The sequence below is a fragment of the Lithobates pipiens genome, unplaced genomic scaffold (assembly GCF_037356315.1).
Source record: "Lithobates pipiens isolate NorthernLeopardFrog02 unplaced genomic scaffold, aLitPip1_a1.2 Scaffold_28, whole genome shotgun sequence".
Taxonomy (NCBI): Eukaryota; Metazoa; Chordata; class Amphibia; order Anura; family Ranidae; genus Lithobates; species Lithobates pipiens.
The window spans coordinates 180,102,380-180,118,252 of NW_027507789.1; the positions used below are offsets into that span (position 1 = coordinate 180,102,380).

The following is a 15,873-nucleotide window of genomic DNA, read 5'->3' on the forward strand; positions in this document are numbered from 1 at the left end:
GATTCATGTCTCTGCACAGCAGCTCATTGCGTTGGACTGCTGTGTGGTGACATTCAGTCTAATGCGCTGTGGAAAAATGCAGACAAGCTGCATTTTTCCACACCATCCATCAAACCCATGTTCTGGTGTGTACAGGACACATAGAAAACAATTATGACGCGTGTTTATCAAGTGCAGAAAAATGCAGTTCACCGAAGATCGTATGAACGATCCCTGAAGATGGCAGTGTTCTCAGCTACACCCAACCCAACCATTACAAGGACAAGTCACAGAACCTCATTGTTCCTGCTACAGTCTTTGCAATATAAGGTAAATAAACATTTCAATGACAGCATTGGGTCGGTGGAGCTGGGTACTCAGGTGTGAAGACCTTCAGCCAGAGTACCCAAGACACATTTAAGAAGCCAATAATTGGTACATTTTGTTGGCATCCACTAAAAACTGGCATTGCTCAGGAGCGAGGAATATTTCTCCTAAAAGAAGAAGCATCAGAACAAGGGAAACATCATACTATCTGTCAGGTATGTCCCTTGTGCTGATTTTTATGTTTTTGATTTTAGCTAATAAGCTTGGGGCTATCACTCTCTTCTCAGGCATATTCTGTGAGTGAATGGGAAAGAGCTCAAAACTTTCCAGGAGAATCCCCTACACCTGAGCTGTGTTTGGTGACATGCAGTTTGATGCCCAGTGCTTTGTTCACATCTATAATGAACATGGGTAGTCACCAATATACAGCGCAGATCAAAATTTTAACTTTGTAGAGTCTGTATCTGCCAAATCGGACCAATCTTCATAATACGTTGTCTGTGTATGTGGTTTATCCTGTACATGCAGACCCACAGCAGGGCACTGGCCATCAATTTATGTTTTTTCACTCACTCTGTCCATTGGAGACTAATGCCCTTCAATACTGCAGAGCTTTTACTCACATGATCAAGATATATATATAAAAAAAAAAAAACACTCCTAGACTCAGCTTAGCAGAAATATGGAATGTAAATAAAATGGTGCATCCCTCATGCCATCAGTCCACAGAGCAGAGGATTCTGGGTGATACAAACAATGATTTATGGGACCCGTTTTACAGATACCGAGCCATTCCAATAAAATGTTAACAATGCTTCTGTGAAAGTCTGAGGACAATATAAAGAACTTGAAACAGTTGCGTGCCATTGGTTTGCTGCTGAATTATGAACACCTAATAGATTTGTTCTCAACCATCTGTGGCCAATATGACAGCAGCTCCAAAAATGCCAACATTCTGTCCGATCATTCGCATCTGGTTCCAGAATTCCACCCGACGGTCTTTGTGCCAGAAGCCAATGTTTCCATCTATGAGGAGCAGAGAGAAGGGGAGCAGGACAGCGAGTACCTGAGCAGAGAACCTCACGTAGTAGCCGGACAAGAAGGACAGCGCCAGCACTCCATACAGGACAAAAAGAATCTGCAGGGCCGGTTCCCCTCCTGGGAGGAAATCCAGGTAGGACTGGCGATCCTCCTTACTGTGCTGTAGAGTGTATGCCTAGTAGAGACAACAGAGACTTTAAGAAAAAAAACTGATATACAATGTAGAAATCCATCCACAACACTGCCGCCAGCTACATCAAAATCTCATCTGCAGATATCACCCAAATCGTCCTCTTCGCTCCTCCCAAGACATCCCGCTCTCTAGTTTACTTGTTACCTCTTTCCATGCCCATCTCCAGGACTTTTCCAGAACCTCTTCCATCCTCTGGAACGCCCTTCCACTGTATGCTCAGTCCACCATTAGGCGAAACTAGAAAACTCCAGGAAGCCTACACCATTCTCCACCTAAGAACTGTATTTGATTTATCTCCATCAGATCATCCCAAGCAGCTATTACCTTCTGTAGTACCTCCACCTCCCTTTAGATTGTAAGCTCTATGAGCTCCTATTCCCCCTGTATTGAACAGTATGTCCCCCCCACCCCCAAAAACTGTTGGCTCTATATACAGTAAATCCTGAAGAATAACAACAACAGATTCTTTCCTTTAGTCACCACCAAGCTTTGCCCAAAGCTAGATGCACATTTTCTGCAGAACATACCTTGACTTTTACATGCAAACACTCCACTACACCCCTTTTTTCCCCTACAAATCCCCTTGCAACCACAGAATTTTAGAGATCGGGGCACAGGTGCCTTCTCCCACTCTGTGGCAACATCCAGTCCTATGAATAGATATTCAGGCATGCAGAAAGGAAAAGCGTGGAAATGCAAACTCTGGGTTATAAAAGTATTCATCCACCTTGACCCAATCAGATGTGCTCATAGTAAACACCATGAACCAGTCTACATACCAGACAGATGAGGTAGATGCCCAGGAAGACCTGTCCTGTGGACTGCATTGATCGGCTACGAGGCTTCTGTCTGTAGATTTCTCCAGCTCCGCTGGCCAGGATGAGGAAGCCCCCAATGACCGCAATGATTCGAGAGTACATTCGTACCTGAGTAACATGGAGGAGTGGAAACCATTAAAATCAGCCTTTGGAAGAGCAATCATTAGGACATTGATAAAAAAAAAGACATCAAAACATTTTAACATCTTAACGCATCTCTAGGAAACTAGAAACCAGACCACCAGAACAAGGAGAGGGAAGATTCATCCCCTCTCCTTGTTCTGGTGGTCACAAATACCAGGACAGAAAGTGGCAGAAAATCGAAAATGTCATGGTTGTCACTAGAAGTGTGGAGAAATCTTCCAATGGGGATACCTGCTCCAGAGAGAACTGTCAAAAATAAGATTTCCCTTCACTTTATTACAGGAAGTAAGAGGAAATCTCTCTATTCTCTGCATCGCCATCTCCATGTCCAATCTCCTCTCATGTGTATACATTACTGGCCACAGTCATACCCTCCACACTCCTCTCCTGCACAAGGTGTCTGCAATTACATCCTCAGAACTCCTCTCCCTGCACATACATTAAAGACCGCTGTCATTGCCTTTACAATACTTTCATGTATACAGTGCCTTGCGAAAGTATTCGGCCCCCTTGAACTTTTCAACCTTTTGCCACATTTCAGGCTTCAAACAAAGATATAAAATTTTAATTTTTTGTGAAGAATCACCAACAAGTGGGACACAATTGTGAAGTGGAACGAAATCTATTGGATTTTTGAAACTTTTTTAGCAAATAAAAAACTGAAAAGTGGTGCGTGCAAAATTATTCGGCCCCTTTACTTTCAGTGCAGCAAACTCACTCCAGAAGTTCAGCGAGGATCTCTGAATGATCCAATGTTGTCCTAAATGACTGATGGTGATAAATAGAATCCACCTGTGTGTAATCAAGTCTCTGTATAAATGCACCTGCTCTGTGATAGTCTCAGGGTTCTGTTGAAAGCTCAGAGAGCATCATGAAGACCAAGGAACACACCAGGCAGGTCCGTAATACTGTTGTGGAGAAGTTTAAAGCCGGATTTGGATACAAAAAGATTTCCCAAGCTTTAAACATCCCAAGGAGCACTGTGCAAGCGATCATTTTGAAATGGAAGGAGTATCAGACCACTGCAAATCTACGAAGACCTGGCCGTCCCTCTAAACTTTCAGCTCAGACAAGGAGAAGACTGATCAGAGATGCAGCCAAGAGGCCCATGATCACTCTGGATGAACTGCAGAGAACTACAGCTGAGGTGGGAGAGTCTGTCCATAAGACAACAATCAGTCGTACACTGCACAAATCTGGCCTTTATGGAAGAGTGGCAAGAAGAAAGCCATTTCTCAAAGATATCCATAAAAAGTCTCGTCTAAAGTTTGCCACAAGCCACCTGGGAGACACACCAAACACGTGGAAGAAGGTGCTCTGGTCAGATGAAACCAAAATCGAACTTTTTGCCCACAATGCAAAACGATATGTTTGGCGTAAAAGCAACACAGCTCATCACCCTCAACACACCATCCCCACTGTCAAACATGGTGGTGGCAGAATCATGGTTTGGGCCTGCTTTTCGTCAGCAGGAACAGGGAAGATGGTTAAAATTGAGGGGAAGATGGATGCAGCCAAATACAGGACCATTCTGGATGAAAACCTGTTGGAGTCTGCAAAAGACCTGAAACTGGGACGGAGATTTATCTTCCAACAAGACAATGATCCCAAACATACAGCAAAATCTACAAAGGAATGGTTCACAAATAAACGTATCCAGGTGTTAGAATGGCCAAGTCAAAGTCCAGACCTGAATCCAATCGAGAATCTGTGGAAAGAGCTGAAAACTGCTGTTCACAAACGCTCTCCATCCAACCTCACTGAGCTCGAGCTGTTTTGCAAGGAAGAATGGGCAAGAATTTCAGTCTCTCGATGTGCAAAACTGATAGAAACATACCCCAAGCGACTTGCAGCTGTAATCGCAGCAAAAGGTGGCTCTACAAAGTATTAACGCAAGGGGGCCAAATAATTTTGCACGCCCCACTTTTCATTTTTTTATTAGTTAAAAAAAGTTTCAAAAATCCAATAGATTTCGTTCCACTTCACAATTGTGTCCCACTTGTTGGTGATTCTTCACAAAAAATTAAAATGTTATATCTTTATGTTTGAAGCCTGAAATGTGGAAAAAGGTTGAAAAGTTCAAGGGGGCCGAATACTTTCGCAAGGCACTGTATATACTGGTGTGCAGATGCTACATATTTTGGCCAGTCATTGAAAGGCTGTATACTGCACCTGTGACTCCTGGGTGGAGCGTTATGTCTGATTGTGCGCTGCATGACCCTCTTGCAGCCATGTACCCTAATAAACATGACAGATGGACGGTATCTGAGCCATCAAGATATAGAAGAAGGCAAAGAGTGACGCAACTTGCCAAAGCTGAACTATCACTTTGGGCATCACATGAGACATTCTCACCTTCAGCCAGTCGCCATAGTGGACATGACCTCCTACGTGGGCCGCGTAGGTGCTTACAGCAAGCTGCATGGCAGAACCGAGGGCAAACCAGCGGCGCTTTACACCGAAAGACATAAAGCTGGCGAACAGCACTGCTGCTCCCAGATCGAAGTACAGATAAGGCACGGGGATATCCGGTTTCCTAAAATAACAGAAGAATAAATAAATAATCATTCAAAATGGGAAGGCAGGTTATAGATGTACAAGACAAAATGAGGGGGATTTACTAAAACTGGGGAAGACAGTCTGGAGCAGCTGTGCATGGCAGCCAATCATCTTTTAGTTTTCATTTTGTCTAGGTTCACACTGTAGCCATGTCAGACATTGCATGTAAATCGCACCCGCACTGTAGTGCCGATCACATGCGATGTCTGTGCAGTGCGAGTTGTATGGCTGGACTCGTATTAGATTTGCAAAAAAAAATAAATAGGAAGGGGGTGCATGGACTTTTTTTCCCCTGCACTGGAATCACATGGGTGTTCTCACCCATGCGATCTGATTCCTGTCCGAATCCACGGTTCGCACTGCAATCTGTGAACTGATCTGGTGGTGTCATTAACGTTGTATTGACAGTGCTTCATAGAGGGCAGTGTGAACTGCCTGCGGGAGAGATGTGGGAACCAGTGCTGAATTTGCGCTGGTACCCGCATCGCAAGAGTGTGAACCTAGGCTCACTGAACAAGCTGAGGACAGAAGCTGATTGGTCACCATACACAGCTGCTGCAGTTTCAGTAAATTCCCCCAAAACAATTTCACTTACTAGTAGTTATGGCGGCACCACACGTAATCAGTCTGACCAATTTGATCAAATTGAAGAAATAAAAAAATCACAAATCGATGCAAGTTTATTTAATCAGTACAGTGAGTTATTGGTCGATTTCAGCTCTGCCAGATTGATTGGCTGTGGAGGAATTTTGATGATCACTTCTGATTGATCAAAAAAATAAAAAAAAATAAAAGAACCAATCATAATGCAGATCAATTAAACAATGATTTATAAAAGTTAATTTAGATTTATGAATCATCGATTGCATTTTTCAATCAATATGTAAACAATGATACTGTGTGCATTTTGATTATTTGAGAGCGCTTGTTCCTCGATCAATCGCTGCCACTGGCAGCAGCTATCAGAATACCCAAACAGCGGCTTCTTCTGATTGGATACAGACGCTGTTTGACAGAAACTCTCCTAACAGGCTCCTCTGTGGCAGGACCACCCAACAGGAGCGGAATGAATAAAAAAAAATGTGCTTATTATATGACCAACTTAATGATGGCCATACACTGAATGTTTGTTTTTTGTTTTGTTTTTAATGGTCCTATGTCAAAAGATTTACTGTCCAATCAGAAATATGATCGGACAATCAAAAAGATTATTCAATGCAACATACACTTAACTATCATATCAGATTGTCCACCAGGCTGATTACAATGATTTCAATTAAATCAATTGGATTGATTACGTGTGTTTTTATTAGGATTGCACCGATACTAGTATCGGTATCGATAGCGGGCATTTGCAGGAGTACTTGCACTTCTGCACATTCTCCAATGCTTGACCCGATATTTGGGCAGCCTCAGAGATGATTGATGCAGCGGGTGTGGGGAGTTACAAGCACCGATCTCCCTGTATAGCTTTTCTGACAGACACTTCTCCTTCTCTCCCCCCCCCCCCCGCGGCTGTCAGGGAGCTCAGCGCTTGTAATTGCCCCCCACTGCCACACCAATCACCCCCGGCTGTCCCCCTCTGTTCTCCCCATGTCATCCTCCTGGGCCCCCTGCCCCAATCAGTTTCGTCCTCCGGATCCCCCTGTGTCCTTCTCCGGGTCCCCCTGCCCCGATCGGTTTTGTACTCCGGTTCCCCCTCAGTGCCCCCCGTGTCCTCCTCCGGGTCCTGATCCGTTTCATCTTCTGATCTCCCACCAAAGCCCCCCCCCCGTGGCTGTGTTGAAGTCCTGGTTTTGTCTGTGTTGCAACCCGCCCTGTCACACAGCAAACCCACCCCGTCACACAGCCAAAACCGGACCATCAGCACACTGGTCTCCCCCCCCCCCCCCCCGCTGTTTGTATAGGTTTATATTGTGCCTGTGAAATGGGATCTCCCATTGAGAGATACCTCCTACAATGTGCGCATGTGCTCTGGTCACGTCACTCTGGCTGATCGTCAAATCAGCTGAAGTGTGGCTCCGTCCTGCGTGGGAACTAATCGGTGGGGGGTACTTCTCGACAGAACACCGGCACACGAGAGAAGATGTTGGCACCGGTGAGGAAGCGCTGGGAAGAGGAGTCTCCTCTCTTTAGTTCCGCTATTTAACCCCTTCCTGACCAGCCACCTGCAAAAGGCATCCAGGCAAGGTCCGTCACCCCGCTGAATGTGACCCATTTAGGCGACTGGAGCCACATCACAACCACAAGCGATGCAGGCGGTGGTGGCACGTGGCCTGGGCTCTTAAGGGTTAAAGCGGGGCTCATATCGCCCCCTGTCACACGCCTTTGAAAAACGATCCACTGCTGCTTTTTAGAGAAGCACACATGAACAAATCCCCAGTTACCAACAGCCAATCGCCTTTCCTCCCGACCGTTCCCGGGCAAAGTATGGCGCCCGCCGCCGTCTCAGTGGAAGAATTGGGTAGCACCCCTCCCATCCCCCGGTGAGACCTCTGCCCAAGTATGGGCTCCTCATGGCGCTCACTAGGGATGAGCTCAGGCGTGTTCGCATGGAACACGTACAGAGCCCGCCAGGAAGTCGGTGCAGCGCTGTGCTTCGCTAATCACAGGCAGTGAGACATTGCCCCGATCTCTGCAGCCGCACATTGGGGCAATGTCTCACTGCCTGTGATTAGTGCAGCACTGCACCGACTTCCTGGTAGGCTCTGTACGTGTTCCATGGGAACACGCCTGAGCTCATCCCTAGCGCTCACATATACCAGTGCAGCAGCTGAGAGTCCCTGGAAATGAATGGGAGGGTCAGTCATGTACACACTGGGTACCTCTTGGCCTCTGCTCTCTCTGCATACAGCATAAGCTGGCTGAAACAAAACCAGAACGGGCACCGGGTCAGCAGTAGCACCCCAAATCGGGTCACCAGCTGCAGAAGTCTCTTACGTCCACTGACCGCCATCGTCAAGGCACTGACAACCGCACCAGGTTCTGACTTCCGCCAGGACAACTCACTTCCGACAACCAAGGCACAGGCTCTTCCGGGTACGAGTCAGCCAGCCAAGCCATAGAGTTCCGAGAACTGAGCGGAAAGACACTTCACTGGCTAGCGCACTTCCGCCGACACGACTCTGGTGGCCTCTAGTGGCCAATGTTAAGATTGACACAATGACTCAATATTACAAAGCCCTAGCGTTTGTATTGACACAGTGGTTCAATTCACAATGCCTAGTGACCTCTAGTGGCCAGTGTGTATATTGCAGTGGTTTAAATCACAAAGCCTAGTGACCTCTAGTGGCCAGTGGGTATATTGACACAGTGGTTCAATCTGCAAAGCCTGATGACCTCTAGTGGCCAGTGTTTGTATTGATACAGTGTTTCAATCTGCAAAGCCTGGTGACCTCTAGTGGCCAGTGTTTGTATTGACACAGTGGTTCAATCTGCAAGGTTTGGTAATTTCTAGTGGCCAGTGTTTGTATTGACAGTGGTTCAATCTGGAAAGCCTGGTGACCTCTAGTGGCCAGTGTTTGTATTGAGACATAGATTCAATCTGCAAAGCCTGGTGAGCTCTAGTGGCCAATGTTTGTATTGAGACATAGATTCAATCTGCAAAGCCTGGTGACGTCTAGTGGCCAGTGTTTGTATTGACACAGTGGTTCAATCTGCAAAGCATGGTGACCTCTAGTGGCCAGTGTTTGTATTGACACAGTGGTTCAATCTGCAAGGTTTGGTAATTTCTAGTGGCCATTATTTGTATTGACACAGTGGTTCAATCTGCAAGGCTTGGTAATTTCTAGTGGCCAGTGTTTGTATTGACAGAGTGGTTCAATCTACAAAGCCTGGTGACCTCTAGTGGCCAGTGTTTGTATTGACACAGTTGTATTGACACAGTGGTTCAATCAGCAGCTATAAATACTGTAGCTGCTGACTTTTAATATAAGGGCACTTACCTGCGCAGGGAGCCTGTGATGTCAGCACCCCAGCCGATCTTCAGATTGACTCCCAGGTGCTGCTGCCTCCATTCCTGTTCTGGGAACCCAGCAGTGAAGCCTTTCGGCTTCATAGCTGGTTCCCTACTGCGCATGCACAAAGTAGATGGCCCAGCCGCGGGGGAAGGGAGAAATGGGCCGAACTTCCAGGTGATTGGGCTGTGGCCCCCGTCTCTAGAAGTGGGGAAGGGGACCTGTCAAAAACAAGTCCCCGTTCCCCCCATCCCCCCTGAAAGGAGCCAAATATGGCACCGGAGGGGGAAGTAAGAGGATAAGTGTTCATATTAACACAATGACTCAATATTCCAAAACTTGGTGACCTCTAGAGGCCAGTGTTCATATTAACACAATGACTCAATATTTCAAAACTTGGTGACCTCTAGAGGCCAGTGTTCATATTAACACAATGACTCAATATTTCAAAACTTGGTGACCTCTAGTGGCCAGTGCTCATATTGACACAGTGGATCAATTTGAAAAGCTTAGTGATCTCTAGTGGCCAGTGCTCATGTTGACCCAGTAGCCGTATTTGAAAAGCTTAGTGACCTCTAGTGGCCAGTGCTCATATTGACACAGTAACTCAATATTACAAATCTTGGTGACCAAAATTGTCCTAAGTGAAGCTGAATGTTGGTCCTATAAATATTGTTCTCGCTCCAGTGTGCATGGCAACACAGAATATGTGTAGCACAATCTGATAAGCCATCTACAGTATGTGATAGCACAATGGTGACAAATCCTCTTTAAGGTGATATCAGGGGTCTATTAGACCATTGTTGTCTCCCCTGAGCTTAATTGAAGCTAATCAAGTACAAATTGTGCTTAATTGGGTTCTTGTCTGGACACAGCAGCCGGGGCTTGAAACCAGATGTGACTACGTTTGTCACTTTCAAGTTCATTCACTGGAGGGGAGACCACTAAACAGACTCTGATGAGCAATACAAAAACTCATGTCTAAGTACCTGTGTTAATGAAACAGAATAGTATAAGGAAAATACCTTTTTATTCCTTGCTTTCCAATTTTTCTGCTTCTCCCTGGAATGAAGCCCGATTTGTGGGCATTACCAACACTGAGCTCAGGCAGAGCTTAGTTGTCCCCCCCCCCCCCCCCTGTTCAGTGAGCACGCATGGAGCTAGAGGGTTATCACCCAGTTTCCCAGTTTTTTTATTGATCTTTTTATTGGTTGCTAGGATGTAGGCGACCCCTGCTGCTCAGCATCCTTGGTTGCTAGGATGTAGGTGGACCCTGCTTCTCAGTGTCCTAGCAACCAAAGAAGCTGCATAGCCCTGGCTTCCTGCTTCCTAGCAACCAAGGACACTGTGCCACAGCTGCTGCCTGTGTCTTAACAACCAATAAAAAGACAGAAAGGATGGATCAGGGGAACTGACACACCTCCACCCTTTTATATTTAGTGATGGCCAGTGGCGGCCAGTGCTCGATTGGTCGGCGGTGTGGCAGATGCACCTCCCCTCGTCGCCAGCTCACTCACCCTGTGCTCCTCCCTCAATCTCCTCTGTGACCTGGGCTTCCCTTGTGTCTCCTCCTTCCTTCCTCTGTTGTACGTCTTCTTCTCCAATAGGAAGACTTCTCCTTTCGGCCAATCGGGAAATGGGTCTCCCGCTTCTTGATTGTCTGGGAGGACAATCAGCATGACAATAGTGAATATTAATTTGCTATTGTCACACAACTGGGTGGGCTCCGAGTGCAGTGCTTTTTTGAAGCCTATTAGAGCCTCTGACTCTAATCACGTGCTTAAAAAAAAAACACCCCCATTAGAATCCATGGTCCGGCACCTTGTATGTAGATCAGGCGAGAGCGGTGCCCATGCCCCCCTAATGAATGGATCACTGTCACATGGTAGAGACCCGTATCCTTGTGTTAAAGTTTTGTGAATTGAGTTTTATAGTATGTATTATAATTTTTCAATATATTCAATTTTATTTGACTTGACACATTCTTATTTTCTTAACCACTTCCCACCCGGCCAATGCACATATACGGCCGGGTGGGAGCCGCCTACTCCTGATATGACGTTCAGGAACGTCATTCAGGAGTAGCGGGATCGCGCGCGCGCGCGCCCGCGCAGCGGCGTGATCCCGATGCGCCCGTGTCACCCGGACACGGCGCATCTCAGATCGGCAGGAGGGCTCTGTGATTGGCCCTCCTGATCACATGACGGCCGTGTCCAATCACGGCCGTCATGTGATGTAAACAAACAGCCGGTTGCTAGGCAATCGGCTCCTCCTCTCCTCACACAGAAGTCATCGCTGTGGAGAGGAGAGCAGATCGCTGCAGCCGGCTGCTGATCAGTGAGTATGGGCTGCTTTTTACAGCTTTTTACTCACGGATCACCAGTCTAGTGTACACAGTAAACACACCACACAGTAAACACATCACACAGTATAAACACAATGTCCCCACACATGTCCCCAAAACATACATGTCCCCAAATAATAAAAACACATGTCCCTAATAATAAAAACATGTCCCCCACATATGTCCCACTAAAATCACATGTCCCAATGATTATCTGCACACATATGTACATGATCATTTGCGTACATATGTCCGTGATCACACAAACCAATTATTATACACTTAACGGATTTTTTTTTACCAAAAACATGTAGCAGAATACATTTTGGCTTAAATTTATGACAAAATTTGATTTTATTGGATTTTTATTGAAGTAGAAAAAAGAAAATAGGTTTTTTTTTCCAAATTTCCGCTTTTTTGCGCTTATATCGCAAAAAATAAAAAACGGAGTCGTGAATAAATACCACCAAAATAAAGCTCTATTTGTGCGAACAAAATGATAAAAATTTCATTTGGGTACAGTGTAGCATGACCGCGCAATTGTCACTGAAAGCGCTAGAGCGCTGAAAGCTGAAAATTGGGCTGGGAAGGAAGGGGGCGAAAGTGCCCTGTATTGAAGTGGTTAAAGTGAACCTGTACTTTGCCCAATCCAGTCCAGGAGTACTGAGAGCCCATTCTGTGTAATAACACCCACCCATAGGCAGGGCTAGGCAAAACCTAATTTTGCTGCCCCCATTGGCTCCACACCTTACTCCACCCCCTTTGCCCTGCCCATGTGACATGTGACAGGATGTGGCGTTATACATTAAGCATATATACATATGTAAACCTTAATAGCGAACGCCCCACTCAGGTATTTTGGTGGATTAACGTGGTGTTTAGAGACCGATCCGGTGAAAGAAACGCACAGCAATAAATTCAAATTTTTGCAATATTCCAAACAGTAGGGAGGTTTGTCAGCTCCTAACCCATAGATATATTTTCTTGCCGTTTAGCTTCAACACATTACATGATGGGCGAGATATGGCCCTCAGGGGTCCTCTTATAACACACTTTCTTCCTTATTTCAAGGTAAAAACCCATTACAGATGTTAGACAAGCCTGTTGTTCTTAAGCCCCATACACCTGATCGGATTTTCCGATGGGAAATGTTGGCTGTGAGTTTGTTGGCGGAAAGTCCGGCCGTGTGTATGCTCCGTCAACAAATGTTGGCTAGCAGGTTCTCAAATTTTCCGCCAACAAATTTTTGTTGTCGGACTTTCCGATTGTGTGCACACAAGTCCGTCGCACAAAAGTCCACACATGCTCGGAATCAAGTACGAGCCGGAAGTGCTCGGTCTTGTAAAACTAGCGTTAGTAATGGAGATATCATATGACTATTGAACTTAATTTTTATCGGCTCGCCTTACATCTTGTTCGTCACTACGTTCGTAATTGTTGGCCAACATTTGTGTGACCGTGTATGCAAGACAAGTTGGAGCCAACAACCTTCAAACAAAATTCCACGGTTTTGTTGTGGGAAAGTCCGATCATGTGTACGGGGCATTAGAGTGCAACCTGCAAATCCTACACTAAATTTGATGCATAAAGTGTGGTAAACAGTTAAAAATGTTTTGAAATTCTTGAATACACCAGGTATACGCTGCTTTGGTTCAATGTTACGCAGTGTTAATTTTGTCGACAAAAATATTTTCATTGATGAAATTAACATTTACATAGTTACATAGTAGACGAGGTTGAAAAAAGACAAACGTCCATCAAGTCCAACCTATGTGTGTGATTATATGTCAATATTACATTGTATATCCCACAACACTATTTTGGTTGACTATAATATGACTAAAACTGAAACAATTCAGATGACTAAAATACGACTTAAGCCTCATACACACTATCTGTTTTTCTGCTGAGTTTTTCCTTCAGATTTACCAAAACCATATAATATGAGGTCAAACCTTAGGCGTTTCAATGTGTATGCAATCAGGCAGGCCCTTCTACTACATGGTTTTGGTAAACCTGAAGGAAAAAATCAGCAGAAAAACTGATAGTGTGTATGGGGCATAAGACTGAAATAGCATTTTAGTCTAAAGACTATGACTAAAACTAAATCGAAATTTGATGTCAAAATTAACACTGGTTATATATCACAATGGCTAAATCTGTGTCTAGAGTGTATGTTCAAACCTTAATACCAAAAAATAATAACATGCTATTAGATTTTTACTCCAGGATTATATAATGAGTTTGTAAATTCTAGAGAAATGCCTAAATAATGCATCAAAGTTTAACTAAACCCATTCGATTTGCTTGACTAAAATGTAGGAGATTTTAGTTGACTAAAATGCGCTGGATATTTTAGTAGACTAAAATATGACTAAAATTAAAACTAATCAGATTACTAAAATACAACTAAAACAAAAATCAAAATTTGTCCACTAGAAGGCTTTTCGAGGTTGGAGAAGCTAGAATCACAGAGCTGTGTCAGCTTTATTCTGATGGAACTCTAAAATGTTTTCAACAACTGCATTCGGAGTATTGGTTCCCATGGGTGTGGCAGCCTGTCCAACAAAAGCCGGCCCTTTGGCTTCTGTCAAAGGGGCATGACCAAAAAAGGGTCTGCGGATCGGTATACGATCCAATGACTGAGAGCGCTGACCAGTGTGTCCTGGTATGGAGCTGTTCCCCTGTCAGAACACAGTAGCTCAAAGGGGAAGATCGCTGTACTAACATTGGATAGTTAGTATAGTGGATCCTCCCTAGCTCTTCAGTTTTATTTTCATTCAGTTCTCTGGGCTGAATGAAAATTGAGAATGTTGTACTTATTGTTACTTGCGGGATATCCATTAAGCCTTGTACACATGATGAGAATATCGGATGACTGATCATCCATTTTTTTTTTCATGCTAGTCTCGAAAATGAAGAGGTTACCAAACTTATGAAAATTCTCGTACGGCACAATATAACTTCGAAATGTATTGTATTCTTTCATTTCCTGTGTGGTCTTGCTCTTTAGATTTTTTTTGGACAAATACTGTACTAATTAAACGAAAATCGTACGATTTTTGTGTTTCTCCCTTTGGATAATTTCACATGAACTGTCGTGATTGGCTCTCGAATGCTGTGTACTAAGGATCAGATTATCCTATGATTGCTTCGAAAGCGGTATTTCCCATAAAATTCTTTGATCGTGTGAAGTAGGCTTCAATTTTCTAAGCATCATAGAGGTGATATATCCACTCAACAATGACAATCTGTCTGTGGGTTTACTGCTGTATTTACGTGTTTTATGTTTCAATTTTTCCATTTTGCTTTTCTGTTCTGTGTGACAGTTTGTTTCTATCTTCCTTTGTGCTTGGAATTTTTTTTTTAAATAAAATTTGATTGAAAAAATTGTGATATTACTGCCTTCCTCTGTCCCTACTAGATCTGTGGAAGCGTGGTCAGTTTGCTTCCATTTTGGAGCAACAGCAAAAGGAAAGGAAGCAGTACGTTACTCCATTAGTCTGGCTGACAATCCACTCCCCACCCAGCTTGGCAGTTAACAAGAGCTGCTGCACAATGTTATGTAACGCTACCCCCTAAAGGGCTGCTGGATTTTTGGCCGCCCCTTGATCTGCACAGCCAGGCAACATGCATTTTTGGCAAGCACTCCTCAGTCAATAATCCAGTCCATAGGCTTGGTTTTGATATTTTATTAGGGGAATGTAACTTGGACAGGGTTAGGGTAGTACGGGATGCCCAGAACTGAATTCAAAGCACAAACTGTGAGAACAAACTGGATAATGACTGCAGACTCCTAGCACAAAATCCCAAACTGTACTCCTTTAAAAGAAACTTTCAGAGTAACTGTAAAAATCCTAAACTCTTCCATTAGAAGGATGGCAGCTCAAAACTTGAAATGTCCCCAACAGAGATGAAGGTAGGCTGAGCACTGTTCCTCTGGAAAACAAGCTAGGTCTCGCACCCGGCTGTTTCCTCCCTTGTAGGCTTGGGGGGGGGGGGGGGTGAACAAAATAGAGATCACTCACTTAGTCCCTAATAATTCCAGAAGCAAAGATGGTGACTAGTGTTCAGGCCCTGTTTCTGTACCAGTTCCTCTTGCTAGCAACGTGTCATAGCCAAGCCTGACTGAGACTGCAGGGGGTGAGGAAGTCACTGACTCCTCTTCTCCCTCTCTCTCTGAGCACACTTCTGCCTGGAGACATCCTTCCCCCCAGCACAGGGGCCCCCTTCAGGCCTCTGGATCCTGAAATCTTTCCCCACATGGCCAGGCTCTGGCCATGTGGGGAAAGATCCCTTGGCAAAGATCCCTTGAATATTCAGTCTCTCCTCTCCATATCCCTACCCACCAAGTTCTGGAACTAACTAAATGCTTCCAGAAGCCAGGGGGAGGTGACAGAGACTCTTCCTGCAGAGCCTGCCAGCTAAACTACACTGAACTTCAATTGATCCCAATTAAAATGACTTCACATACTATGGTGAAGTCCAACTAAATTTGCCTATCTTAGCCCT

General features: G+C 44.8%; 1 protein-coding gene across 1 annotated transcript; it reads right to left on the reverse strand.

Moving 5' to 3' along the window:
* Window positions 1–977: 977 nt before the first annotated feature.
* Window positions 978–8,069, reverse strand: TMEM101 (transmembrane protein 101). Its single transcript, XM_077460016.1, has 4 exons — window positions 7,887–8,069; window positions 4,858–5,038; window positions 2,320–2,466; window positions 978–1,522 (listed from the first exon to the last, which is right to left on the reverse strand). Exons 1-4 carry the CDS (start codon window positions 8,015–8,017, stop codon window positions 1,214–1,216), a joined length of 768 nt encoding a protein of 255 aa, XP_077316142.1. The 5' UTR covers window positions 8,018–8,069; the 3' UTR covers window positions 978–1,213.
* Between the last annotated feature and the right edge of the window lie 7,804 nt (window positions 8,070–15,873).